General features: G+C 44.9%; 1 protein-coding gene across 1 annotated transcript; it reads left to right on the top strand.

Annotated features, from left to right (window-relative positions):
* Positions 1-288: 288 nt before the first annotated feature.
* zfyve26 (zinc finger, FYVE domain containing 26) lies at positions 289-25,687 on the top strand. Its single transcript, XM_030116819.1, has 43 exons — positions 289-362; positions 1,966-2,253; positions 2,399-2,474; positions 2,590-2,676; positions 3,184-3,333; positions 4,074-4,413; positions 5,307-5,431; positions 5,545-5,709; positions 6,308-6,396; positions 6,494-6,645; positions 6,724-6,927; positions 8,213-8,755; positions 8,838-9,002; positions 9,137-9,288; positions 9,480-9,723; positions 9,918-10,181; positions 10,289-10,408; positions 10,609-10,779; positions 11,659-11,892; positions 11,965-12,070; positions 12,416-13,245; positions 13,353-13,552; positions 13,724-13,828; positions 13,928-14,050; positions 14,310-14,483; positions 15,282-15,531; positions 15,728-15,826; positions 15,911-16,098; positions 16,454-16,590; positions 16,713-16,741; positions 16,873-17,009; positions 17,514-17,734; positions 18,977-19,124; positions 19,227-19,436; positions 20,593-20,808; positions 21,225-21,422; positions 21,588-21,668; positions 21,774-21,901; positions 21,981-22,149; positions 22,533-22,592; positions 22,896-23,078; positions 23,175-23,225; positions 23,395-25,687. The coding sequence occupies exons 2-43, from the start codon at positions 2,063-2,065 to the stop codon at positions 23,605-23,607; spliced, it is 7,728 nt and encodes a 2,575-aa protein (XP_029972679.1). The 5' UTR covers positions 289-362; positions 1,966-2,062; the 3' UTR covers positions 23,608-25,687.
* Positions 25,688-25,918: the final 231 nt, after the last annotated feature.

Here is a 25,918-nt window from a genome sequence, read left to right on the forward strand (position 1 = left end):
AGCTAAAACGGCAGAAATCTGACATTAAGATGATCAATTCTGTTTGTAAGATTACTATTTTTAAATATAAACCTTTCCAGTAAAACAAAAACTTTTGAAACATTCAGAAATGTCCAAAACTGTGATTCAAACATTTCTTTTGCTGTGATTTCACTGCTGTGGCTCATTCGCTAATATTTCCGACTGCACCTGAAGGCATCGTGGCTTTTGTGCCTCCGCGTGCCACCTTCGACCAACCAGCGGCGGAGAATCAGCTGATTGTGTCACATGACCTCCGCGGCACTGTTAGCATAACAGGTCGAGATGCGGCGAGGATCTGAAATTCTCTCCTCTCGCTGAGAGAACGGAGCACAAAGGGATGAGTAAGTGGCTTCGCTGAATCTTCACACACTCCTCAGCTTGTGCCTGAGCACACACACGCGCCCCTGCTCGTTGTTACTCATGTTGTTCAACTTGTTTCGGCTCCAGTCTCTCAGAAACACGCTCGGCTAATGCTAACTGTCAGTGCAGCTGTCAAATCTCATCACAGACGAAAGTAAAAGTGTTTCAAATAACCTGTTGATCGGTCTTTACATCGTCTGTAAACACGCGGCAGGTACTCGGAAAGCTGCTTTACAGCCGCGTTGGTATCCCCGTGTCTCGGACTCTAGTTGCGCAAACATTTAAAGGTGTTAAGATAATTAAATAAGTGGTAAAGAGTTTTACTTTAACCAGGAATTAAAATTTAAAATGCACACTTAAGTGTAATAGAGTAGTTTTTTCCTCTCTCGAGTATTTGCACAGCTTTTTCAAGTCGATATGTCTGAGAACGCCCACAACATGAATCGATATTCAAAGATTTTCATTTGCTGAACAGATTGCCTCAGTGTTATGTTTCTTCATTTTTTGACGGAAAGATCTGACAAATATGCTTGCACTTCGATGCAGTCTTTCGAGTTAAAGAACCAGATCTAGAAGATTTCTACATCCAGTAATCCATCAACACCACTGCCCAGTTCAGGGTGGTGGAGAGCAGGAGCCAATCTCAGCTTATTACACTGGGTTCCCTGGACAGGTCACCAGTCCATGATAGGGCAAACACAGGGACACACTCACAAATATGGACACTTCAGGCTCATAAATTAACCTCAAATGCACGTTTCTGGACCACATATCACTTCTGCGCTAGTAGTCCAAAAAAAAAGAAGACCTTGGATCGCTAATTTTAGTCATTTGAAAGACAATTTCACCAACATTTGTTCTCCATCCATCCATTTTCTATGCGATTTCACCCTGTTCAGGATCATGGATTGCTGAAGACAATCCCCTACTATGAACGAAGGCACACACACACACACACACACACACACACACACACACTGGGAGAACACTCATTTAATCTTTCTTACATTGAAATAAACTCAGTCATAACTAAATGAACAGTCCTCTAATATCTCAATGATAGCTTATCTTGATAGCATATCATTGAGATTTTAGAGACCTATTCCTGTAGCCTATACGTTTTTAATATTCAAGAAATCGTGATTAAAATAGAGGGCTTAGTATTGCACTTTAAAAATGATCATGAAGCACTTTAATTTAGGTTAGGCGGTCAAAGAGGCTGGAGCTTATTCCAGTGACATTGAGGTTCAGCCTGATTGCGTAACAGCGACACAATAAACCAAGGTCAAATTTACACCTGCAGCTGATTTAGTTAAAAATTAACTAAACAAGCATATCTTTGGATAGTTGGAGGGACGTGAAGTACCTGAAAGAAACCTATTGAAACAATGTAACATATGCAAACTGAGATAATGGAAAGGTGGAATTGACTCGGGTCATTTGGATAACTTTGAAACTGAAGTTATTTCTTGATTTGACGCAGTGAGCGGCACTGTTGTGGGGAGATTTGATCAAAAAGGAATTGTACAGTAGAAGTAAAATGAAATCAGTTCAGATGATTGTTTTATTTTCAATGTCTTCCAGGCGAAGAGAGCTGAAATGTGCTCCTCGGCTCTGCGGCAGAACGGTTGCGTCTTCATGAGTGACCCGTGAGCAGAGCAGTGTCGCAGCGAGAGTGGCCATGCATCCCTTCGGCTGTGAAGCTGAGACCTCGCTTGAGGAGCTGTTCAAGTACTTCAAGAGGTGCCTGCAGCATGGAGAGTGGCAGCTGGCCAGTGCCTGCGTGCCGCAGCTGGTTAACTCTGCAGGAGCGCTTTCAGAAGAGCTGCGAGACATCATCAAAGCTATCGTCTGCCATCCTTACGATTTAAAGTGAGTGGCACCGAAGTTATCATCAGGATTGAACGATGATCACAATTTTGATTTATTTCAGCTACACTCATTAAGTTTCGTCCACTTTAGTTTATTTAGCTTGTGGTTTTAGTTTAAAGAAATGTGTAAATTTTTGGTTTTGTAGATGGGAATCTGTTGGAAGTCCACACAAACTGGCTTGGTTCTGGCTGCAGGTTTTGGAGAAATGTACAGAAGAGCAGGTGATTCTCATGATTTACATATTTTGCAGCTTAACCAACTTCGAGAACACATTCATCCACTCTTTGACTGACTGACTGTTCTGAGTTAACTCTGTCTTGGTTTTTTTTGCTTTAGATTCCCCCCAACGTCAGAAAAGAGCTGGAGTTCCTGTTACTACTGGAGGAACTGAGTTCAGAGGGCATACCAGAGAGTGCACTCGAGGTTAATGTTCTACCTTATTCTCGTTTGATCCCAAATTTCACAATTGCTATTTAATGATCACAACACAGCCATTGCATGGTACTTCAGTTTTCAGCCTCCTCTGCTAATGAATTAATTGACTCAAATCACACAGTTTCATCAGAGGTCTGTAATTCCCTCAGTTCTTATTTTTCAAAGCTGAAAATAGTTGGCACAGTGTGTCTGCCGACATTAATAAACAAAACACAAAAAAAGAAGAAAAAAGAAAAAAACGGTTCCCTAGTTTGCATTGTTGTCTGGATGAGAGAGGAACTGCTTTACACTCTTGCAACTTTGATGAAAAACTGTGGTTGACGACAAGCAGAAGTTCTTTTTCCAGCAGAAGCACTAGAAAAAGTAACTTTCGGTTAAGTTATGTTCTTAGAAAACGTGGCCGACACTGTTTCATTGCCTGGTTTAGGAGCGAAAAAAAAAAGTGCAATATATTTTAATATGTTGCTTAATTACATGTAACTTATCCTCTCTCAGGATCTGCAGCAGACGTTCTTGGACTCGCAGGCAGAGCAAAAAGTCTCCGAAGTTTCAAGAAAACCAGCTCCTGCCGTGGAGTCCTGTCTGCAGACGCTGCTGGAGAACAACAAGCCCAGACTTGCACAAACTTTAGCACATTTCTTGCAGGTAACGTTACAGATATGGTGTGTGTACGGCATTCATATTGTCCACAGGATCCATTCCTATAACAACACGCCGTTATAAGATCACAATAGGAATTTCTTTTAAGTGTTAATGTGCTTTTTTCAGGTTTGTTATGCTACATTTACACAGAACTACAACTACAGTGCTGCGTATCGGATTGTTGTAGTGATATTTATGTTTTCATACATGCTGACAACAATAATAAAAGAAACATATTTTAAATAAAGATAGGTGAGATTATAAATGTCTCTTTTTAGCTGTACTTGTCCCTTTACATAATCCGGCTGTTTATCCTTTCAATATTAACGGATAAATATTTGAATTTGAGAAGCTTTTTTTAATTTATGACTTGAAATGTAATTTTATGAAGAATTAAACAAAAACATTTGAGATTTTATTTTCAGTGATATACATCTAAATTATCTGAAAGTTGATTTTCTTTTTTTTTTTTTTTTTTGTAATTATCAAATTATGTCTACAATGTTGTTTTTAAATTTGTGCCACAATTCAACTTAAACCGAGACTGCAGCCGGATTAAACGTAAAGGAAAATGATTCCTTTTGGTTTTGTAAGACTATATTTGCTGATGTGTCTCATCTGTGAATGAAACACTGTAAGATCTGAGGTAATTGCTCTGTACGTGCAGTTTTTTTTTGTTTTTTTTACATTTTAGTGCTTGAGAAGGCTCTGTTTTTTAAAAAAATTCCTTCTATTTTCTGAAGGACTGTTCCTTCCCGGAGGACAACACTCTGCAGCACACGTTCATCCAGCAGCTGCTGCGGAGGCTGGGCACGCCCGAGAGGAGTCCGGAGAAGGTGGAGGAGTGGGCGGAGGAGATCTACGCCGTGCTGGCCGTCATGCCGCAGGGCTCCCGGCGCGGCGGCGGGCAGCTGGAGGCGCTGTGCGAGGCGCTGTGGGCGGCCAGAGACGGACCCCTGAAGGAGGAGAGGATCCTGGGCTGCCTGCTCCGGCCGCGGTGCGACGCCCTCGTCTCGGCGTACTGCTCCACGGCGCTCAGGCTGCAGAGGGATCGCCTCCTGAGGAGCTCGCCTCACACGCAAGGTACAAGTTTGAAACATCAACTCATTCAGAGATTTTTGTTCGATTTCCAGCAGACACGGTCCTGTAATTCACTTCCTCCTCCGAGCCGTTTCTGCTCACTTTCACTTACTTTTATCGCACTGATGCTGATAAAAGTTGCATGTGGTTTTCTGTGTTGATGAGCGTCACTCCTTTCCTCTTTCACTCACATTTCCTCTCCTGTGGCTGAAAGCTGTGACTGTGTAATGTGGTGCCATGGAAATGAGCTTCTTTTGCCTCTAAAAGTGTTTTCAGTTTCCTTTTTGCATTTGATAAAAGCCACATGAAGTGACTGTTTTCTTTGTGTGTATTTCATAATGAAGAGGGAAACATATCCAGGAAGTTAATACTTATTATGAGAACAATGATAATTCTGCATTTCATTCCAACCTTGTTTATTCCCAAATTAGGCATCTTTTTATTGATTATTAATTGAAATCCATTGTTTTTATTAACTCTGTTTGAGTGAGTTCTGAAATATAGAAATATCTTCATGTTCTGTCTGAAAGACGTCTTACAAATGAATATTGAAGAATTAATCGAACGGACATTAACAGAATTAATTAATAAGAGCAGAGATTACCAAATAAATTAACTTTCTATTTTAATAGAAATAAATCTTAGGTATTTTTTTTAGGCTAGTTTACATGCACGGGATTGCAAAAGTACATAAGTAGAGCATCAATAAATTATGTTAATGGGTACAAACATATATTGTCTAAATAACTGAATAAATTCCTCTTCTTAGTTTTAAGTTCTGTAAATCTCGATCCCTCCAAAGGTTTCTGTTAGATGAAAGGATGGTGTGACTCATGAATTTAATTTATTTTTTGGTCTGTCTGGTAGCTTATCCGTTTTGTTTTCTTTCCTTTTAGTGGAGCTTCCCGAAGCAGAGAAACTCGCCCTGAGTTTATGTTGCCACAAGGACCGTCCGTCCATCTGGAAAACCATCTACTTCGAGTGCCTTAGCAGTGGAAAGCACTTCCTGGAGCAGGTCCTGGTGAGTTTATTAACCAGGCTGAGAAACCAGTTCCAGTTGTGGCGATCCGGTGGTCGAGTTGTGTGTGAGCGCCTTCATGCGGTTCAGTATTAATCTGGATTTTCTGCCGGTAGGTGACCGCTCTGGACCTGATTAAACACGAGGAGTTCGGTCTGCTGAAGGATTTGCTGCAGTTGGAGTTTCAGCCTCTCTCTCGTCTGCTGCTGCTGCTCGGATGGACTCAGTGTCGCAGCCTCAGCTCGGCTCAAACGCTGCTCACCGTCCTTCACAAAGAGCAGGTTTGGATTTTAAAAAGTAGCATCAGCATGTCAAACATACGACTCTGGGACCTAAACCGGCCCGCCAAACAGCTTTTTGAAAGAATTTAATTCAGTTCTGCTCATATTTTTTTCCATTAAAGACTTGTAGGCACATAGCCTGACGGCAGAAAATGGTGCTGTTGGCTCCTTACTGGCAGTGTTATGAAACATGTTCAAGCATTTAGCTGGATCACATCTTCTACAGCTAAGATGGCACATCAGCACATGACTGCTGACTTCAAATGAATTTTGTTGATTCAGGTTGTTATAGAATCATGCATTTTGAGGTAACGCCTCTAAAACTGGCAATTAACTGGCTGACATTGTGAAATTCTAGTAGCTGCAGCTACGTACGGTGGGTTGATGCAGAGCTGTTCTCTGAAATGACTGCTAGCATTAGCTTTACTCTGCAAGGCTTTCCAGCTCTATTTGCTGGAATATGTAAAAAAAAATGATTAAAATAAAAGCTTTAATAAAATTTGGAAAAGCACAAAAAGTAGTCCCAAATACAGTGTAGCATGAAATCTTGTCGTCTCTGAACAGAGAGGGACTTTCACAGCGTTGGTCTTCTTTTCAGGCAGCAGCCAGTGACTCTGTTCTGCAGGAGTTTGCGAACCTCTTGTCGTCTCAGCTTGAAGTGCTTGAATGGTGTAAAATCAACAATCCGTAAGCATTCGTTCAGCTTCGCCTCTCCGTTAATTCCAGTTTCGTCACGTTTTCGTTACATTCACCAGTGATTCATTTGGCCTCTTGTTGTGTTTAGAGGGATTTCTACAGACGCTCTGCTGGCTCAGCTCCACGGTCTGGACAATCACTCGGCGCTCTACATTCTGCACTCTCTGACTCCGTTAGCTCAGTTTGAGGAGCGCAGAATATGCGATCTGCTGCAGCTGCTGCCTAATCGGCCAGAAACAGGTCTGCGATCATCCAGTTTTGGGTCAGATGGATCTAACTCGGATCGAATTGTGACTAGTATTTTGATTTCCCCTGCAGACGATGCTGAGGCCGTCGGGATGCTCAGCTCCGGTGCGCAGAGGAACACAGTTCTGTTTCAGGGTTTCTGTGCCATGAAGTACGCCATCTACGCTCTCTGCGTCAACGCACACAAATACTCCAACTGCACGGAGTGCGACTTCATGCAGCAGCAGCCTGCAGAAGCAGAGATGGACCAAAACAAAACCTCAGTTGCCTCAGAAGGTTCGGAGGAAGGCTTTCTTATTTCCGCATCTGTTTAATGACCTGATGAAAGTTTCCTTGACTTTCCAAAACAGAAGTGAAATAGTTTGAAACGTTAAAAGAGAGAAATTCTCGAACAAACACAATGTTCATTTTAGCACGTGAAGGATAATAGAAAAAGTGCTGAAATGTTCAAGCTGACCAAAAGTGCTAAAATACCAAACAGACTGCAAAATAGTGCATCTAAAAACAGAATACGATGGAGTTTATCACATATTAACTGAAATATTTTAAACCGTGATATCAAAATATTATATTATAATCCATAAACTCAAAGTGAATTGTAGAAATAACTGATACAGAATTACCTTTTCCGATATATTCCAATTTCTGTGTCCAAAATATTTCAATGAAGTTTGAATTTTTAATTATTTTTGTTTTTTTTTTTTGTAGTAAAAATATGTGTAAAGAAATTATTTATACATCTAGAAATTAAAGGGGTGAATGGAAATGATGAAACTTTACAATGAATATTTGTTGTAACCAGGTGTAATTTTGGTCCTCTGATGGTATTTTCATAGATTTTTCCACTCTATCCATAGAGGTTCTATCAAATCTTAATCTTTTGTCGCACACGTCACAGTACTTGGTGGCCTCCTCCGCTCTTCACACTCCTCAAACCGAGCATAGAAGTCATTAACAGTCATTGATCACATGATCGAACAGCTGTGTTTCTTGGATGGACTTTTCAGCATTTCTAAAAGTTGAAACGAAAGTTTTTGTCTTTGATTTGACTAAGTAGCTCTTGCTTGCTTAAAATATAAAAACACATTCAGTGCTACTATAAAAGATTTGATATGTTAAGCATGATGTGTTGCTTTAAAAAAGAAATAAAAATTTGGGATATTTTTTGCAAATAGCTGCCATCTGTGTTGGACTTTAGTAACTCTGTTATTATATTTTATGGCCAAAAAAATCACTTAAAAAAAAAAAAAAAGAAGTCACAATAGTGGGGAAAGAAAAGTAATCCTTCCCTCAAATCGCAGGATTCAGTATTTCAATGAATAAAAGTGGAAGCATTTCCTCTTTTCATCCCAAATATTTTTGAAATATATCCTTCGTTGTGATCTTAAAGAAATTAATTGATGCAAAAACTTCCTCAATAAAAAAGTACAAGATAAAGCAAGAAACTCACAAACAGTTTAATCTATTTCAGCAACTTGAATGTAATCGGCAGCATCAGTCACCAAAATTGATAAATTAATTTGTGTGTATGAAGAGTTTCATGGTTTGTGTGGTTTCTCAGGTTGCCTTCTGGTGTTCCAGCACTACCTGTCGGAGTGTCAGCTCTACCTGGAGGCCGTACCGGCCATGTTCCGCCTGGAGCTCCTGGAAAACATCTTCTCTCTTCTTTTTCTGTCCACCTCTGACTTTACCACGCAAATCCAAAAAGACACAACCGTTAACACAGGGAGCGGCGCTCATTCGTCAAAGAAAGTGAACGAGTTTCCGGAGAAGCAGAGGCCGCGCTCGCCTTCAGCCGCGGCCCACCCGAGCTACCTGGATTTGGGACACTTCGTTCAAGGCTGCAGGGGCTTCCTGGTGGACGTGACCGCCATGAAGGGCTTCCTGAAGCTGCTGAAGGAAGGCCTGGAGGGCATGTGTGTGGTGGGCCAGCAGGAGGGGCAGGAGGCGGGGAGGGCTCTGCCCCGGGAGGCCCAGGTGGCCGCAGACCTCGGCTGCTCCGTGACCGACGAGACGTTCGGCTGGCGTCTGCAGAGGCTCTCCAAACGCACCTCGGAGACTCAGTGGAGGCTGCAGATTATCACCAGCAACCAGGACCGTGCAGGTAACGAGCTCCTGACATGCCTGCACTGAAATGAGCACAGATACGACCGGTGGCCGGTGGCTGATGGTGAATTTCGTTACAGATTCAGAAAATCCCCTCCTGGCGTCGGCCGTCGGCTGTACTGTCGCTTCGTTGGAGCACAGCAGCAACTCCAGTTTGAAGAGGAGGCGGAAACCAAGTAGAAAAGCCACCGAGAGACAAAACTCCACAGAGAACCATAACAGAGAGGCCAGCATGAATGCATCAGGTTGAGCTGCAGTTTATTAATCCTGTGGAAATGCACAGACTCAGATCTGTTCTCTACAAATCTCCTGAAATGGCAGATTTGGCTGCGGTTGCTTTTTTCTTGTTTTCACTGTGTCTGGTTTTGTCCGTTGTCAGACGGTGTCGGAGGCTCTGCAGCAGCTGCTGTCGAGCTGCAGTTTTGTCCATGCGGAGGTCCTCACAGCTGGCTGGTCCCCGCCATGTTGTCCCCTCCAGAGTCTCTCCTGATGTCCTGCATCCGCAGAGGAAACTTCATGGAGGCGCACCAGGTCTGGATGTGACAAGCTGGGTCCTCATCCATGACTGAAGAGCTTTGAATTTCCACTCTAGTTATAGAACTGTGATGATTTCTGCTAAAACCGTCATTCTTAATCTCATTGTCAATATTGTTAAATACATATTTTATTTAATTGATGAAGAAGTAACTTCTCACCAGTTGAGTGAAAATGTTACTGTGCAGGTGACGACGGTGTTCGACCTGGAGGCGTCTGCATGCTGCGGCGAGCTGGTGTTCATGAAGCGCTACAAAGACGTCCTGCAGGAGCTGTCCCGGGTGGAGCAGAAGATGGAGAGTCAGTCCATGTCTTCGTCCTCCTCCTCCTCGGAGGGGCTGGGCTCGGCGGCTGCGTCGGGAACGGGGAGGAGTCGGCTGGGCAGCAGCGGTCGATCCACGCTCCAGGCCATAGGAAGCGCCGCAGCAGCAGGTTTCACTCCGTTTCTTTTGGACTCCTTTAAAAATAAAAATGCGTTGAATTGCATGTTTTTTCTGCCACTGTAGGACTTTTTTTTCCCTCTTCTTAGTTTGAGAAGTTAATGGATTTAAGATAAATCTGTTAAAGGGAGCTGAGGAATCGATGTGCTTGCTAAAGACGGTTGATTCTGACTCGTTCCCCTGCAGGAGTGGCTTTCTACTCCATCTCGGACATCGCGGACCGCCTCCTGAGCACCCCCGCTCACCCGATGCCCTCGCTGGAGGACGGCTACTGGCTGAGCTTCTGCGCCTCGGACACGTCGGGCCTCCTTCAGCCTCTGCTGCAGGAGCTCAGCCCAGCAGCCATGGCCGCCTTCGACCTGGCGTGCTGCCACTGTCAGCTGTGGAAAACGTCCCGGCAGCTGCTGGACACTGCAGAGCGCCGGCTCAACGCCAGCTTGGAGGCTCGAGGTATAAAGCCGGTTTTCCTTTAACATTTAGATGGAGAGAGAGCAAATTTTTTTAAAAATTTTTTTTAAATAATTATTTTGATCTGTTCACTTCCTCTGATTCCCCAGGCGTAAAGGTTGACCCTAAAGTGCCTCATACTGAAGGAATTTGTGGATTTCCGATGGTACTGCAGCAGATCATCAAGATCCTGAACCACTCAAGCACTCACAAGGGCCCCGTCAAAACAGGTGAGTGCTCATGTCGGTGCAGGGAATGAGAAAAACCTGTTTGAAAAGGTGTCGGTCTCACTAAAAGCTTTCCTCGTCTGTCATCACCCCGACTCACACACACTCAGATGAGTTCAGACCGTAGGAGAGAATCTGTGCAGATCCAGGAAGAACATGCGAAAGGCACTGATTCTGAGCTCGCGATCCGCTCCGGTTCACAGAATCTGCTGGAGAGGACCCGGTGTTTGCCAGCCCGTTCGGTTGCTGCGTCCAGGAAGTGCTGCACTGCTGCCACCCGACGCTGAGTGAGGAGGGCATCGCCGCTCGCCTCAGTCTGGCTCAGCGGCTGGACGCCACCCTCCGCAACTTGAGCACCGCTACAGACGGCGCAGGTCAGCAGCACGGCACAGAGAGCAGCGCTGGTGACGGGAAGAGCACGAATAGTTACATTATGAATACATGACAGTTATTTTTGGAAACGCAGTACACCTGCTTTGACTTTATTTTGAAGGTAGACGCTACATTTTTTTCCAGTATGTGCTGTTCATGCTTGAACATACAGTATACACCAGAGGTGTCAAACATAAGGCCTGTGAGCCAAAACCAGCCTGCAAGAGACTCCGATCTGGTCCGCCAAACCACCAAATTGTAAAAAGTTAAAAGAAAAGATGGATTTTTGTTTTTAAACAAATTTCTTAGGAGTCGTGGACATAACGTAGCAGTGAGACCCGAGCTGAGATATCAGCCATACTGCCATGAAAGCTAACAGTCAGTCGTCTGGGTGAATTTGTAAAAACGTGCGAAATCCAATTTTAGGGGAGGTTTTTTTGACATTCCACTTTATTTTGTGCCAAAAAGTTACGTTAAACTCGGTTTTCATGTTGAGATTCAAGTAATTTTCTTCAATAACTTTTTGGTTTTGTGAAAATTTTAACTTTTTCATCAGATATGCTCTTTGGCACAACGAAAGAAAAACTTTAAAGTTCAGACTGAAAGGTTACCATGGCATGGTACATGTCTGGCCCACTCAGGAGGAATTTAGGCTGCATGTGGTCCCTGAGCTAAATGTATTTGACACCCCTGGTATGCACATTTTTCACTGTGTTAGCCAGTGAAAGTAAAAGCAACAAAAAACACTCGGGTCATAGTGAAAATAGAAAATTTCATTCAGAATGCACTGTTTTTTACCAGATTCTCATCCTGCTTTTAAGAGTTTAGCTTTGATACATGCGATTATAATAATCACTTGCGATTTCTCTGTTTCGCACCAGCGGGCAGTGCGGGCAGCGCTCTTCTGGCTCTGCTGATCGAACAGGCCAACCTGAAGCAGTCGGAGCTGGACGCTCACCCCGTGCGCTCCAGCATGAAACAGCTGCTCCGCTCTCTGGATCATCTCTGCCCCTTCGAGCCCGACGGAGACCTCGCCAGACCAGATTACGTGCGCAGTTTCTTCGATTACATCAACACCCTAGCGTCGGTCTTAGTGCGCAGCCTTAGTTCAGAAGGTAAGGGCTTTTTTGTTTGTTTTTAATAATACCTTTAATTCCTGTGACGAGTCTCCTTGTTGCTGTTTTCAGATCAGAGCAGTGAAGTGAAACTTGGAAATCCTCTGCTGGTGTTGCTTCAAGCTCCATTCCAGCTTCTCTCTCATCTGCTGTTTGACCGACAGGTTTCACCTGACAGGTACACACACTTCCTTTACCTGTCGTGTCTTTATACTCCCCACCTGTCTCACTTTTTTTTGTGATCAAATGTTTCTTGAAGGCTATATAAGATTTGCTAATTTAAACAAATCTCATATCCATATAAACACTTGTTTATGAATCTAGAATTTCAGTGATGTGAATATAAACAAGCTGAAAAAAAGGAAGTATAACAGGAAATAGAAATATATTTTGTTGGTTTTGTTTTCTTGGGATGGTTGATGAGCTTTAATGGCTACCAGTCAGATAGAATGAGCTTCAGGAAGCATTCTCAGTGTACAGTTGAGCACTCCTTGACTGACCCTCGGGTCCTGTCTTCCTGTAGAGTGCTGTCCTTGCTGCAGCAGGAAGGACTCCGACTCAGCGTCCAGCAGGTGATCGTCCAGCGGTGCTGTGAGTCTCTGCCCTTGTGGATCTCCTGTCCGGATGGTGAAAGAGACTCCGATGCGGCCAAGAAGGACGAGGGAGCGTTCAGCGTTGCCAATTTGTCAGTTCTATTCCAAAAACACGCTCAGGATCACATGACCTCCCTGGGAATCGCCGAGCCTCCGTCCGAGGTGAACTCGGAGTCTGAAGCTTCTGGAGAAGACCGCTCTGCCACGCCGACGAGCCTCTCCTCATCCTCTCCGAGTTCGCCCTCCTCTGCGAACTCGTTCCTCCTCACGCCCTCGGCCTTATCGTTCCTGAAGTCCCGCTCTCCCCTGCTGGCCACCTTGGCCTGTCTGAGTGCCTGTAAAGGGGAAGCCGCTCGCTCGCAGCCCTCCGGCTGGTCCGGATATTTCCGCAGCGGCCGTAAAGAGGCCGTCCTCGACGGGGAGCAGATATCCCGAGAAGCTGACAGCCTCCTGAAGGAGTTCCCTATTCTTCGGACGTACCTTCACACCATGGCTGAGCCTGTGCTGGGGAGCCCGCTCAGAGACGGCGAGGAGGGCTCGGCCGGACTCGGGGCCGCCGTGTGTGGGAAGCCCCTCGTCAGCCTCCTGCTGTCTGGACCTCAGGAGGAGGCGGCTCAAACCGTGGCTGCCGAGGCTTTCCAGAAAGCTCTGGACTCAAAAGACCTGAACAGAGCTCTCACTTTGCTCGAGCTGTATGGACAAGGCTGCAGCCAGGAGGGGGCGCTGAGAGACCGCTTACTGGCCTGTGCAGCTCTGGAAGGTGATTCGGTTGGTGGATCTCCAGCCAGAGCAGCTCACTGAAGTGCTTCTCGTGGCTTCTTTCTCTTGAAAACAGTTTGTAATTGTTTCCTCTGCTTCTCTCTTCAGACAGAGATGGCGGAATCGATCACCTGTTCAGAGTCCAGGATCCAAACCTGCGGGCCCACGTTGCCCTCCAGGCTCTGGAGCGCTGGCCTCTGTCGGCCTGTCTGGAGCTGCTGGAGTTCTGCCTCAATGACCCCGACACAGAAAGCTCCCTGAAAGCAGCTCTCCAGCTCAAGAAGAAGGAATTAGACATCTACTGTTGGGTAATTTCATTGAAAAGTCTATTTATCACAAGTTTTTAAAGAAGTGAAGCGCAGATGCCTGCCGTCGTACATGTCATCATCAGTGCTCGTCATTGTTTGCTGGCTGCCCTATACCGACTGTTTCTCCTCTGCATTTGAACTTATGTGTGTCCTTTTTTCCTTTTGCCCCAGATGTTGAAATTGCAGCCTCCCTTACCTTGGGCGACGTGGCAGGAGTTGAGGAGTGAATCTCAGACGAACCCTGAGTCCATTTTATCTCTTATACTTGATGCAAAAGTGGGTCCACCATACCTTTATGCTATTCAGCTGCAGATCTACCTCATTCAGATTACAGTTTAAGAGTACATGCATATTGAAATGTGTTGTTTTTTGCAGGAGTTTGCGCTGAGTGCTCAGTGGGCAGAGCTGTATCCGGTGTCGGACCAGCTGAGTCTGAAGCTGCAGGCTGAACATTTGCTGTATCTGCTGGAGAAGGGACAGACGGATGAAGCTTTCCAGGTCTCCAGCTTTTGACAGATATTTGTCAGTGATTTTATCCCCGAATTGTTCAGTCAAAAACAGTCCCATGCTCCCTGTTTTTTCCCCCCCACAAGAAAAGCTTTTCTCATATCCGTACCGCTGCATCTTTTAAACTATAAGAACATTATGATGGTTTTTCGTTTCCAGACACTTTAAACGACCACGAAAATAGTAGCTGTGTTCATTGCTGTTCGTCACCCCCCCAGCTTATCTAATCTGACTTGTTTTGTTGTTTCAGTTACTGGAGGGAATGTCAGACGCTGCCGGTCTGGGTGTTTGTGAGAGCGCCCTGGATCAGCGCCCAGGTCTGGCTGCGTGCCACTTTCTGGCCGACTACTTCACCCTGCATTTCCAGAGACAGGTTTCTCCGTTGCGCCGACAACACATCCACGCTCTCCATCTGGGCTCGAAGGTTCGTGAATGTGGAGAGAGAAGCAGTGTTTGGCCTGTCGGTAAAAACACACAGCAAGACTTTCAATAGAGTTACACACGCACTTTGCAACAATCAAAGCTTATTTTATCATTTAAATTTAGTTTTATTACACTTTCATTAAATGTGAAACTGAGTTTAAATATGGGAATTAATATTTTGTGCTCTCAATGTATTTTTGTTGTTGTTGGTTTTTTCCTAAAAAATTGCAAAAAAAAAAAAATGTAATGGGAAAGTTTGAAAAACCAAAAAGTTTCGAAAAATACTACTCATGAAATAAGAGCTGCATGGAGTTACATTGGGGAACACTCCTGCTTCACACAGAGAAAGTTGTGGGTTCAAATACCAGCCAGGGCTTTCTGTGTGGAGCTTGCATGTTGAGAAAGGATTTTAAAAATAAGAGTTTTCAAATTTATTTTGTTTTTTCATTTGCCCATTCTGGCATGTAATGTTAAAAGACCTGTTTAAATGTTACGACATGCATTTATGGGATGAGCAACAGAGCTGAGTATCGGCCTAAATCTTCCCTGAAAATGACAAAAGTGAAGTGCGCTTTTACTGTTTCCATACTGCATGTCATACTGCATGTCCATTCTCTAAAGCCAAAAAAATCCATCAGCAGCTGCAGTGAAGTTGTCTCCTTGCATGCTGTTAGACAAGCACAGTCTTGCCCAGCTTGGGGAAATAAATTTGAACTTGATGAATGCTGGGAGTGGGGTTTTGTTATTGTAAAGTGTTCAAGATTGAAATGTCTTCAGGTCACAGAGTTTCTCTCGGCAGGTGCTGCTGACGCTGCCTCCAGCTGCCCGGCAGCAGTACTTCTCCCTGCTGTCCGACCCTCTGCTGATGCTGGAGCAGCTGCTGATGAACCTGAAGGTGGACTGGGCGGACGTCGCGGTGCGAACTCTGCGGAGCCAGCTGGTCGGCCAGGACGCCGGCTTCAGCGCCGAGGACATCGACAAGCTCCTGGCAGAATACGCATCCAAGGCCCTCGACTTCTCCTGCGCGCCCAGAGAGAAGTCTCGATCTGGTCAGTGCTCCACAGTGAAGTATCAACATTTAAAAAGTGAAGTATGACTTAACCTTTAGATATTCTAAAGCAAATCAAGATTTGGCTTCACCTGAGCAGTGAAAATAGAGATCTGCATGCAGCGTCGGCACTGAGACACAGCTGCTGTGCTTCAGTACCCAGACTGTTAACCAGCCTTGTGACGTTTCCTCCTCAGACTCTGTGATCAGCCTTCAGGATGCACTGATGCAGTGTCCAGCTCAGGACACCCCCTCGGTTTCCTTCAGCCGTGTCGACTCTCCGGCAGCTTCCACAAGTGAGACATTTACACGTGTGTTAATAATAACACGAAGGTTCTCGTGCCGATACGTTTCAGCCATCGTGGTTGTTTGCTCTGCAGGCAGCACCCCGACACGCACTCCCTCGGTTCACAGCTCCGACAGGGAGAAAGACCGAAGCTCCTCCGAGAAAACCCGACGGTCGCCTGCCAAGTTCCAGCCCCCGGACCAGCCCCCGGCCCGCAAAGACTGGGTCCCCGACGCCCAGCAGCTGCTGTGCATGGTCTGCCAGCGGGAGAGGTTCACCATGGTGAGTGTGGCAGAGGGACAGCCGACGCTCCAGGGAGTAGAAAAAACACTCAGATGACTGCCAACATTCTAGGTAATGCTTTTAACCCTCACACACATGCCCACACAGTGAGTTTCTCCTAAACTCCCTCCTGACTGGAACAGCGACTTCTCCCTGGTTTTAACGGATATCGCTTTTTTGTCTTTTCTTTTTCTAAAATTCTGTATTTTACTGCAGCTGTGTTGAGTCCTTTCCTCAGTGTTCAGGCTTCACATCCGTAGATGAGCCAGATTATTCACCGGAGGTGGAGTGAATTATTTCACCTTTACTGTATTTAAACAAACATTTCAAAGCACTTTGCTTTGGTATTTTTCAGTTCAACAGGCGGCATCACTGTCGACGATGCGGCCGCCTGGTCTGTCAGGCCTGCTCTGAGCGGAAGATGCCCGTCGACGGGTGTCCGGGAGAGGAAGTCCGAGTCTGTGACCAGTGTTACGACTACTTTCACCCAGAGTAAGACCCCACTGAGACAGCACAATGTGCACCATGCAGACACTGTAATGACATTGTTGAGGCAGTGTAGTAGATCCAGCATATTCCAGTGTTAAAAAACAATGTTTTTCTCCTCATTGTAGTTCTGATGACGAGTTGGAGCCTGAAGAAGGTAAATAAAAAGTCAAACTTTATGCTGATGATGTCTTTGTTTCAGCTGTTGAATTTATCTTTTATATTATGTTTAGATTCTTCTAACAGACCTTTCTCGCTCTGGCTTTGTGCTCGTCTGTATCTGTGCAGTGGCTGGTGGTCCTGCGGCCACAGAGCACGCTCTGGATGGGATCCTCCATCTGCCTGAGGTGGTCCATCAACAGGTCCAGCTCAGCTCCAACCTGGCGGAGAACCAGCTGCTGCGGAGCGAGTTCTATTACGAACAGGTCTGCTTCTGTGTGGTTAACGCTGCTCTGTGGGAAAACGTGTTCATTCCACGCAAAAATCACTCTTTCCTCATGCAGGTTGGGCCAGGAACGTTTTTCCTGTGTGCACTGATCACTGTAGCTCTTATTTGTGTTCAATTCAAGACAAAGAATGTCATCTGAAAGTGCATGTTATCATGATATCATGAGCTGTGTTTCTAATACAGTTTTGAATGGAAAAAAGTAATATGTTATTGAATAGCTTTATTAAGTTATTTTTTCATTACTTTCTGACGTTTTGAGAGTTAAAATCACACTACAGCAGAAAAGTAAACAACAATAGATTCCATATGGCCTTCATTGATAAGCTGCAGTCATTAATGACTGTGAGCTCTGAGCTTCTCTGTGAGCTTCTCTCTCTTTGGTCGATCAGCAGCTGTCTGATGGATTTTTTTTGACCACACTTCGCACTGAGATCATTTTTCTGTCTCGGAAGTAACCGAGTGTGTTTCCCGCCACCCGCAGGCTCCCAGCGCGTACCTCTGCGTGGCCATCTTGTCTCTGCACAGCGACCAGACTGCCTGCGGCCACCAGCTCATCGGCCACTGCCGCTCGCTGTCCCGCAAGCTGACCAACCCCGAGGTGGACGCCTGCCTCCTCACAGACATCATGCGGCAGCTGCTCTTCAGCGCCAAACTCATGTTCGTCAAAGTTGGCCGCAGTCAGGATCTGGCGCTCTGTGACAGGTAAGAAGTCACCACGTTCAGGGCTCCCGACGCTTGAATTTGTAAATAAGAGTTCTGTCATACATTGATGAGGAAGAATGTATACATTTCCCTCGCTAAAAAATGAAGTATTTTACTATTTACTGGCTTTAATTTCACCATGACTGCTGTTAGATCTGAAGTTGCATATTGTACAATTGACATTGAAAGCATTACGGCTCATGTTACATTAGTTACTTTAATTAATTGAGTTACATCAATAGATTTTTCAGTTTAAACTAAATAGGAACAAAGAAGGGGTACAGGAATTTCATAGAGAAAAGGAAATTTGTATAACAGGAGAAAGATCTGCTCGCCATGTGACTCGAGTGCTCGCCTCTCAACACCTGTTCAGCTCTGTTCACGGTCTTTTATAAACACTCAGCAGGGACAGAACTCGTAACCTTCAGAGCCGTAGCACTTCACTGTCACTTCAGTCAAGAGGTTGATTCAAGACTTCATCTACAAAGCTGTTCTTAAAAGGCTGAATGTGGAATTGAAATTGAATTGAATGTGTGCTTCTACTGAAGTGAAGAAATAGTGTGTGTGATTTTTCCAGTCTTGACGGTATCTGAACAGACATATCTCCAAAAATGAAAACATAGCTGGAAGCTGTGTTGTAATGTTCAGTTTATTTTGCATTTTAAACAGATAAACTAAAAGCAATAGAAAGAATAGAAAACTAAACTGACACCAGTATTTAAGCCACTAGTCCCATTTAATGAGCCTCGTCAATAAACTCTGTTATGTAGGTTTTTTTTGTTTTGTTTAGTTTAGTTTTTTTTTTTTTCTCATCTGGACCTTTTTTTGGGGGAAAAAGGGTTTGTTACATCCTTTTTGGACAGGTGTATCTCAAAATGCAGGAATATCAGTGAAAGGTTTATTCCTGCATATTGATTAAACATTTTCAGGCACTTTAAAAATAGTGATGATTATGGCCTCCTGTTACCAGAGAAGAAGAAAACATCTCATAAAATGTTTTGAGATATTTTATTATTTGTTGGCTTAAAAGTTAAAAATATTTTAAGATTACAGTATAAAAATATTTCAAATATTTAGTGTATGTGTAATAATTCTCAGATATGTGGAAGTTTCATTTTCTGTTGACGCGTCTCCACTTGGTGATTCTTCTCACTGCAGTTAGCAGGACCTGTGTCTCTTTAGATTTCAGATTTTTATTTTGTCACCCCCTTTATTTTTGGTTTTGATTCTCTGCGTCCACAGTTACATCAGCAAAGTAGACGTGCTGAAGATTCTGGTGACGGCCAACTACAAATACATTCCTTCTCTCGATGATATTCTGGAGACTTCTGCTGTCGCGCGTCTCCGAAATCAACTTCTGGAAGCCGAACACTACAAACTGGCAGTGGAGGTGAGCCTGTGGGTGGTTTATTCATCTATTTATACGAGCAGGACGAGAATAAACTGCAGCTCTGCTCGTCGTCTCCGCTCCCTCCGCTCTCTCTTTCCCCAGGTGTCCACGAAGAGCGGCCTGGATCCCGGCGGTGTGTGGCAGGCGTGGGCCGTGTCCACCCTCAAGGCGGGAAACCTTTCCGGTGCGAGGGAGAAGTTCACCCGCTGCCTGAAGGCGCCGATGGACCGAAACCAGCTCAACCGGGGGCCTTCGCTGCTGCAGGAGATCGTGCAGCACCTGGAGACCACCGTGCAGCCCACCCTGTCTGCGGTGCGAAGCCTTTTCTTCAGCTCCAACACTGTGATTATGTAACCAGGCTGCAGCGCGAAGGTCGCGTCGGCTCACTCATACAGAATGTGCAGCGCCGTCTCGGCCGCAGGTGGGCCGCACGACACCGGGGGAATTTCCCCTCTATAGATCTGATGCCGGGGGTCACGAGTCCTTCACACCGAGAGGACGCCAGTAACTTCTAGCATGTGAGGCGTCCCTCGTGGGTTACGTAAGAGTTTCAGCTAAAATCAGTGAGAGATCCACGTGAAAAAATAAAAATCGACTGTTTTTGTTAAAGAGATAATTATCTGATGATTAGGAGAAGCTGTTTTATGGAAATATAACCATCCGGCACCGTTCTCTGAATTAATGAGACAGCAGCAGGGTCGAGTGCAAGGTGTGGCAGCTCGCCGCTTCAGGCCTGCCTGGAGTTTTACAGGCGTAATTCTATTTGTCATTGCGAGATAATTATGTCGTTAATTCAGGAAAATGGAGGTTTTTGTTATTTTCTTCATGAAATACCTTCTCATCATTATGAATCAACTATCTTGTTAATTAAAAAAATAAACTGAGGCAATTTTCTCCCCCCATGTGAATGCAATACTCTTCCATCTCCTCCATCGAGATCTATCTTAAGTTCTGCAGCAGATTTTTTTTTTTTTCTAATAACAACCGCCTCATGTGGCTCCTCGGTCCCTCTCCTTTTGATACACACATGACTCTTATCTCTTAAAATTCATGATTAGCTGAAAAAAAAAGTGTGTGGGGAAGAGGGACAATCAAAGAATGTTCTCTGGGAGTTTTTCTACACCGGAAAACTGATCATCCCTTTATCACGCCATCTATTTGTGGGTGGGATATATTAAGCAACGAATGAACATTATGTCCTCAAACTTGATGTGTTTGGAAGCAGAAATATAGATCGGTACAAAGATTTGAGTGTTGGCCTGAAGCTTCTGCAGCTCAAACTGCACAATGGAAAAAAAAAAACGGCACAGTCAGAAAAGAATCGGACAATATAAGACCAATGGTAATAATGTTATGGCTGATCAGTGTGTATGTAAGGTGGATACATTCCAGTCGATGATGAAAATATCTGTAATAATTGTGTGTGCACATGGTGTTGAATGGCCCTCTGTTGATCAATGACTTCCAGTCTTTCGGCGAAGACATCCTGTCGTCCCTGCGAGAGCTGGAGGACGCGCTGAGCGACGCGGCTCCAGCGGAGAAGCCAGAGGGACAAACGGCGAGCAGCAGCCTCCACCAGGAGTGTCTCTACTACCTGAACACATACGGCACCCACCTGGCGCTGGTCAGCTTCTACATGAGGCACGACTGCGTCACCGAGGCTCTGACCTACCTGCTCAATAAGGTACAGCGGGCCTCATGTTGGACACCCTGATAGAGATGGAAACTACTTCATCTGTGACAATGTTGTTTATGGTGGTGAGCAGCTTATCTCACAGTCTTGTGCTTGAGGATTCAAATCCATCTGGCCGTAATCTCTTAAAGAAACAACCCAAAAAAAAAACATACAGTATTTAAGTTGGATCTTGTGATCGTCACAGGCACCACATTTTCCTGCTTTAGGCAGGACCGATGAATGAATTGGATTCGCTAACAGAAGTCAAACAAAAAGTTCCTCCGGGCGTCTGAAAAGCCTGATAGCGGAAACCTCTGAGTGTGTGAAGCCGGGGTCATCCGAGCCACCCTCAGGTGTGGCTTCAGTTCTCCTCAAAGGTCTCAGATCTGCAGCTCAAATACAGCGAAGCTCTGCTGTTGTCTCAGGACTGTCCGGACGAGGTGTTCCTGGAAGGCGTGCTGCAGCCCAGCCTGGAGCGCGGCCGCCTCGGCATGCTGCAGGGCATCCTGGAGAAGCTGGATCCCAGTCTGGAGACGTGCAGCCGCTACCTGATCGCTTCCTGCCAGTTCCTGCAGCGGCGGGGATATTTCCACTCTCTGTACCAGCTGCAGCAGTTCATGACGGTCAGTCACACTCAACCCAGCATCCCAGTGGTTTTAAAAGTCCAACAAAACCAACAATCTAAAGCTGTATGATGGTCTTTTCTGCTGCCACCTCTCATAAACTCAGTGAATTTAACAAACTCTTCGTATCGCTTGCTAAATGACGTGGGCTCTCCATGTGGACAGGATCATGTCCGAGCAGCCATGACCTGCATCCGGTTCTTCACTCATGGAGCCAGCTCGTACCTGCAGCTGGGAGAGCAGCAGGTCAGCTTCCTCCTTTCTTCTTGGTTTCTTTCCCTGATGGTGTGTCAGACGGTGGCGGAGGGAGTCCACCCTGCTCCTGACTCGATTGTCACTGACTCTCCTCAGCGTTGGCTGGTCCGAGCCAAAGAGCACCTGAGGACGTACCTGCAGGAGCAGCAGGGCCGGGGAGGCGGCAGGCGGAGGTCACAGGTCAACTCCTTCAGGAAGATGATGTCCTCTAACGACGTGTCCAGGTCGCTCACTGGCTCCTTCTCTCAGAATCCAAACCAAAGCTTCAGACTGATTTCTGCTCTCCGGCCTCGTCTCCTTCAGACACATGAACACGATCGAGCTGCAGCTGGAGGTGACTCGATTCCTCCACCGCTGTGAGTCGTCCTCCAAAGCCCCGCAGACCGGCGCTCCGTCCACCAAGTCCTCCGCTCCCGCTGCACCGCCGACTCTGTTCGGAGGAAGCCAGATGAAGGCGGAGGTCTCCTGCAGGGTGAGACTCACGGAGCTTCAAACCTGAAACTTCACTTCCTGTCATTAAACTTTCAAGTTTTGTTTTTTGTTTTTTTTGCTGTGGTTCAAAGCATATATCATTAAAAAACTTTTAAAATGACAGTTTGTACCTTCAAAACTTTTGATCTGCAATATTATACATAAGCCTATTACAGGGAAACGTTTGTACTTTATTGATAAATTTTAACTATTAATTCATCCAGTAGTTGAAAATATAGTTTTAGAGAAAAGTGCTTCCATTTGATGGTTTTTAGTGATTTTTGTTCTCGTAGTTAAGTACAATTGATGCAGTATAACAGCTCTTGTGTGCATGAAAACCTCTAATATATCAAAATTATTAAAGATGTTCTTCTGATCTTGTAGGTGATGCTTGGAGGGAAAAACATAGAAGAAGGATTTGGCATTGCGTACAGAGTCATACAGGTAAGACGAGTCTTTAGCTCTAAATTTAGATGTACGGGGTCGACATGTGACATTTTTATTGAGAAATATCTAATTAAAAAAGACAAGCTGCTTGTTTTTGCTCATCTGTTCCACAATTTCTTGACCTGATTAAGTGTTTCTATTCTAGATTTTAGTTGTCATGCATTTATAAATCAATATTTTCCAAACTTAACATTATTTTTTTTATCTGTCGAACCTCGCTTGCACTCGTTTTCTCTCTGCTTAGCAATAAATCTGGATCCATTTAGTAGTTTAAAGCATCGTTTTCTGACTTTCCGTCAGGACTTCCAGCTGCAGGCCCAGACCGTCTACGAGCGTGCCGGCCAGAGGCTGGTGCGGCAGCGGCAGTACGGCGCCGTGCGGCAGCTCCTCAAGTGTGTGGGCGAGTCGGGCACGGCCACCAAGAACGACTGCGACGCTCTCATCCTGAGCTGCGTCACCATCGCGGATAAAGGACCCGCGGACGTGAGTGTGACAGAAACCTGCCGGGAACGGGCGGCGGCGGCGGTTTTTTGATGGCAGACAGTGAGTTGGTGTTCTGTTGTCTTTGATGCGGTGCAGGCCAAGGAGCTGGAGAGTCTCATTCTGGAGATAAAGAGCACAGAAAGCAAGGTAAGGAACAACTTGTTCATCTCTCAGGAGTTAAAATGTCGTAAGTCAGCGTAGTCTGTCCTCACGCTGTCGCTTTTAAAATCTCAGAGGAAATTATTTTATTGTTTGACAATGAGTATTTGAGTGAGAAGTTGCTGAAGTCGTCCACTCCTGGATCTCCGTCCTGCAGATTCAAGCCTTCCTGGCGTGCAGCAAGCTGCGGCCGGCGTACCTGCTGGCGGTCAAACTGGAGGCGAGCCGGGCGTGTCCGCTGGTGCAGGACGTGCTGCAGGCGGCCGAGGCGGCGCAGGACCTGGTGATGCAGAACATCTGCCGCCAGTGGCTGTCCGAACACAGCAGCAAGGCCTCCCAGCAGCGGCCGGGCCGCACCGGCGCCAGGTGAAGGCAGGTAACGGCGCCTTCGGCGGCGCTGGGGATCACACCCAGGGGTTCAGATCGTTCTGGATTGTTAATGAAAATTGGCACTAGATGCTAGATCCTCTGCTAACACATCAGCACACATTTAGGTTTTTCATTTAAACCTGGCTTCACACGTACCTGCTTCCAGTCATGGTCAGCTTAGAGTTTCTTTTTGAGTTACAGAAATAAATATAGAGGAGTTTGCTGCTCGAGGTTCTCATGATTTACAGGAGCGTCTGAATGCTTCTCCACATCCAGGAAAACCAGGAACTGAATATTTGGAGGAAATTATCTCACTTATTATTTTATAACTCCTAAATCCAACTCAAAATGTAGGGATAATAATACTGTGAAACAAAGCATGAGAAAAGTAAGAAAACATCTCGTTTTATTGTTCTTTACTTTGCGCTCCCACTCAGGTTGACATCAGAGGCCAACAGAGATGTTTTCTGTGTCTTCATGCATTATTGAAGCTGTGTGGTTGTAATTGTTTGTAAAATGTAAAAACTGGTTAAGAGAACACACACCAACAGGTATGCTGCAGGAAGACGAGCGTTTACGCGTCTTCATCTGTGTCCAGTAAAACTTGGCTGCAGAAACAAGATCAGCTCAATTTCTCTGACTTACAGAAACGAAGGAAACATCACGTGGTGTAAATGCTCCGACTGACGATATTTAAAACACATCAGTGTTCTGCAAGGCCAGGATTAAGTAGCAAAATCTGTTTCAAGTTACATGATGTGGAGGTGAAGACATGAAGGAGTGTGAGTGAGTCTCGTTCCCCTCCCTCCATCAATCAGTGTGTGCTGGTGAGTTAGCACGGGAAGTCAGAATCGCACACTTTGCTCCAAAGTGTCGCCAAACTGGGACGACTTGCCGCTGTCTGTCTTTCTTTTGTTTTCCTGAGCGGCTCTCCCGCCGCGCGGAAAACCTGCAAATCACCGCTGTGCTTTACCTGAAGAGGGAACAATGTTACGGCGCTGTGCAGACGGACGCCTTTACATGAGCAGGACGAGTTCGGTCACGCGCGCATATAGTATCCACATACCTTTACTGCACCGCGTGACGACACGATCTGCCTCCTACCTCAGCCTTGAAGGGAAATATCTTCACCTAAACTCTTCTCACGCAGGTATTACTCGTCCTGTCTTTCTTCCACGTGTGTGTGTGTGTGTGTGTTTATCTGTAACAGATTGTCCTTCGCCAGTAATGGTACATGTTTTTGTAATGAACCTGTTTGTTGTACAGAACATTTCGTGATCAGAGTTTAGTGTTGATTGAATAATTTGAGGGCATTGAAAAGTTCAGATGCAGAAAGGGAAACGCTCAGAACTGTAACTGATGAAGGTTAATAAAACACAATGAAATTGAGAAGATCGATGGTCAAATTTAGACTGTAAAATCCAGCACTGGGTCTGGAGCTCTCCAGCGTTACAAAAATTCCCCCAAAACATAACAGTCACTTAAATTCAACTTTCTGCACTCTTAAACAATTTTTCAAGTAACTCATCTCCATATTTCATCAGTGTTTAATCTTAGTTTATTTTTTTTCTCGTCTCCAGCTGTGAATGACTGACTCACACATATGATTGAAGCTAATTATGTATCATAAAAGGGATTTAAATGTTGCCATATATTCTGATTATGTTCATTTTCTTTTTTTTAAAAGGAAATCATGATTTGTGTAGGTCACTAGTCGTCCTGTGTGTCGTGTTGACCTGGTTTACATGTCCAGAGTGTTCGAGTGGCTTCTTTCTGCTGCACTAGTTTGGAGGATTGAGGCGTTAAAAAAAAAAAATAATAATAATACTGTGATACTGTGTTTATCAAAAGAAGCTGTTCAGGACTGGAGATTTTCTCCAGTCCTCCTTCACTCTGACTGTTTCTGTGTCTCACCACTGCCGCACTTTATACTCAACCAACTAAAACACCTTCTTTGGAGGAAAACGTGCTGCAGCCGTTGCTTTATAATGTAAATGATTTTGAACTGTAAGTTCAATCACTTGTATAATAAAAAAAATGAGAAGAAACATCAAATGTTGCCTGATTATTGTGTGAAAACCACAAATCTGCAATTATTTGAGGATTATTTGAAACACCAGATAAGGTGTTGATATTAGTTTCTTCTTTAAAAAACATGTAATAAAAGGCAGACTTCTTTAAAATAATGGACATTTTTACAATTCAAGGAAAACGAGTGAATTTTTTTCAGTCATTTTCTTTGCTCAGAGCTTCACTGGAACAAAATCTTCCCCATTTCTTCGTATTTTCTCAACCTTTTCTACAGTAAACTG

This window comes from Salarias fasciatus, chromosome 19 (genome assembly GCF_902148845.1).
Source record: "Salarias fasciatus chromosome 19, fSalaFa1.1, whole genome shotgun sequence".
Classification (NCBI taxonomy): Eukaryota; Metazoa; Chordata; class Actinopteri; order Blenniiformes; family Blenniidae; genus Salarias; species Salarias fasciatus.

Excerpts from the sequence above, each read along its gene's own strand:
- zfyve26 (XM_030116819.1), top strand. The coding sequence starts at position 2,063 with ATGCATCCCTTCGGCTGTGAAGCTGAGACCTCGCTTGAGGAGCTGTTC. Across the intron at positions 10,409-10,608 it reads CAAGGGCCCCGTCAAAACAG|AATCTGCTGGAGAGGACCCG; the intron begins GTGAGTGCTCAT and ends TCCGGTTCACAG. Across the intron at positions 22,150-22,532 it reads AGGCGGAGGTCTCCTGCAGG|GTGATGCTTGGAGGGAAAAA; the intron begins GTGAGACTCACG and ends CTGATCTTGTAG.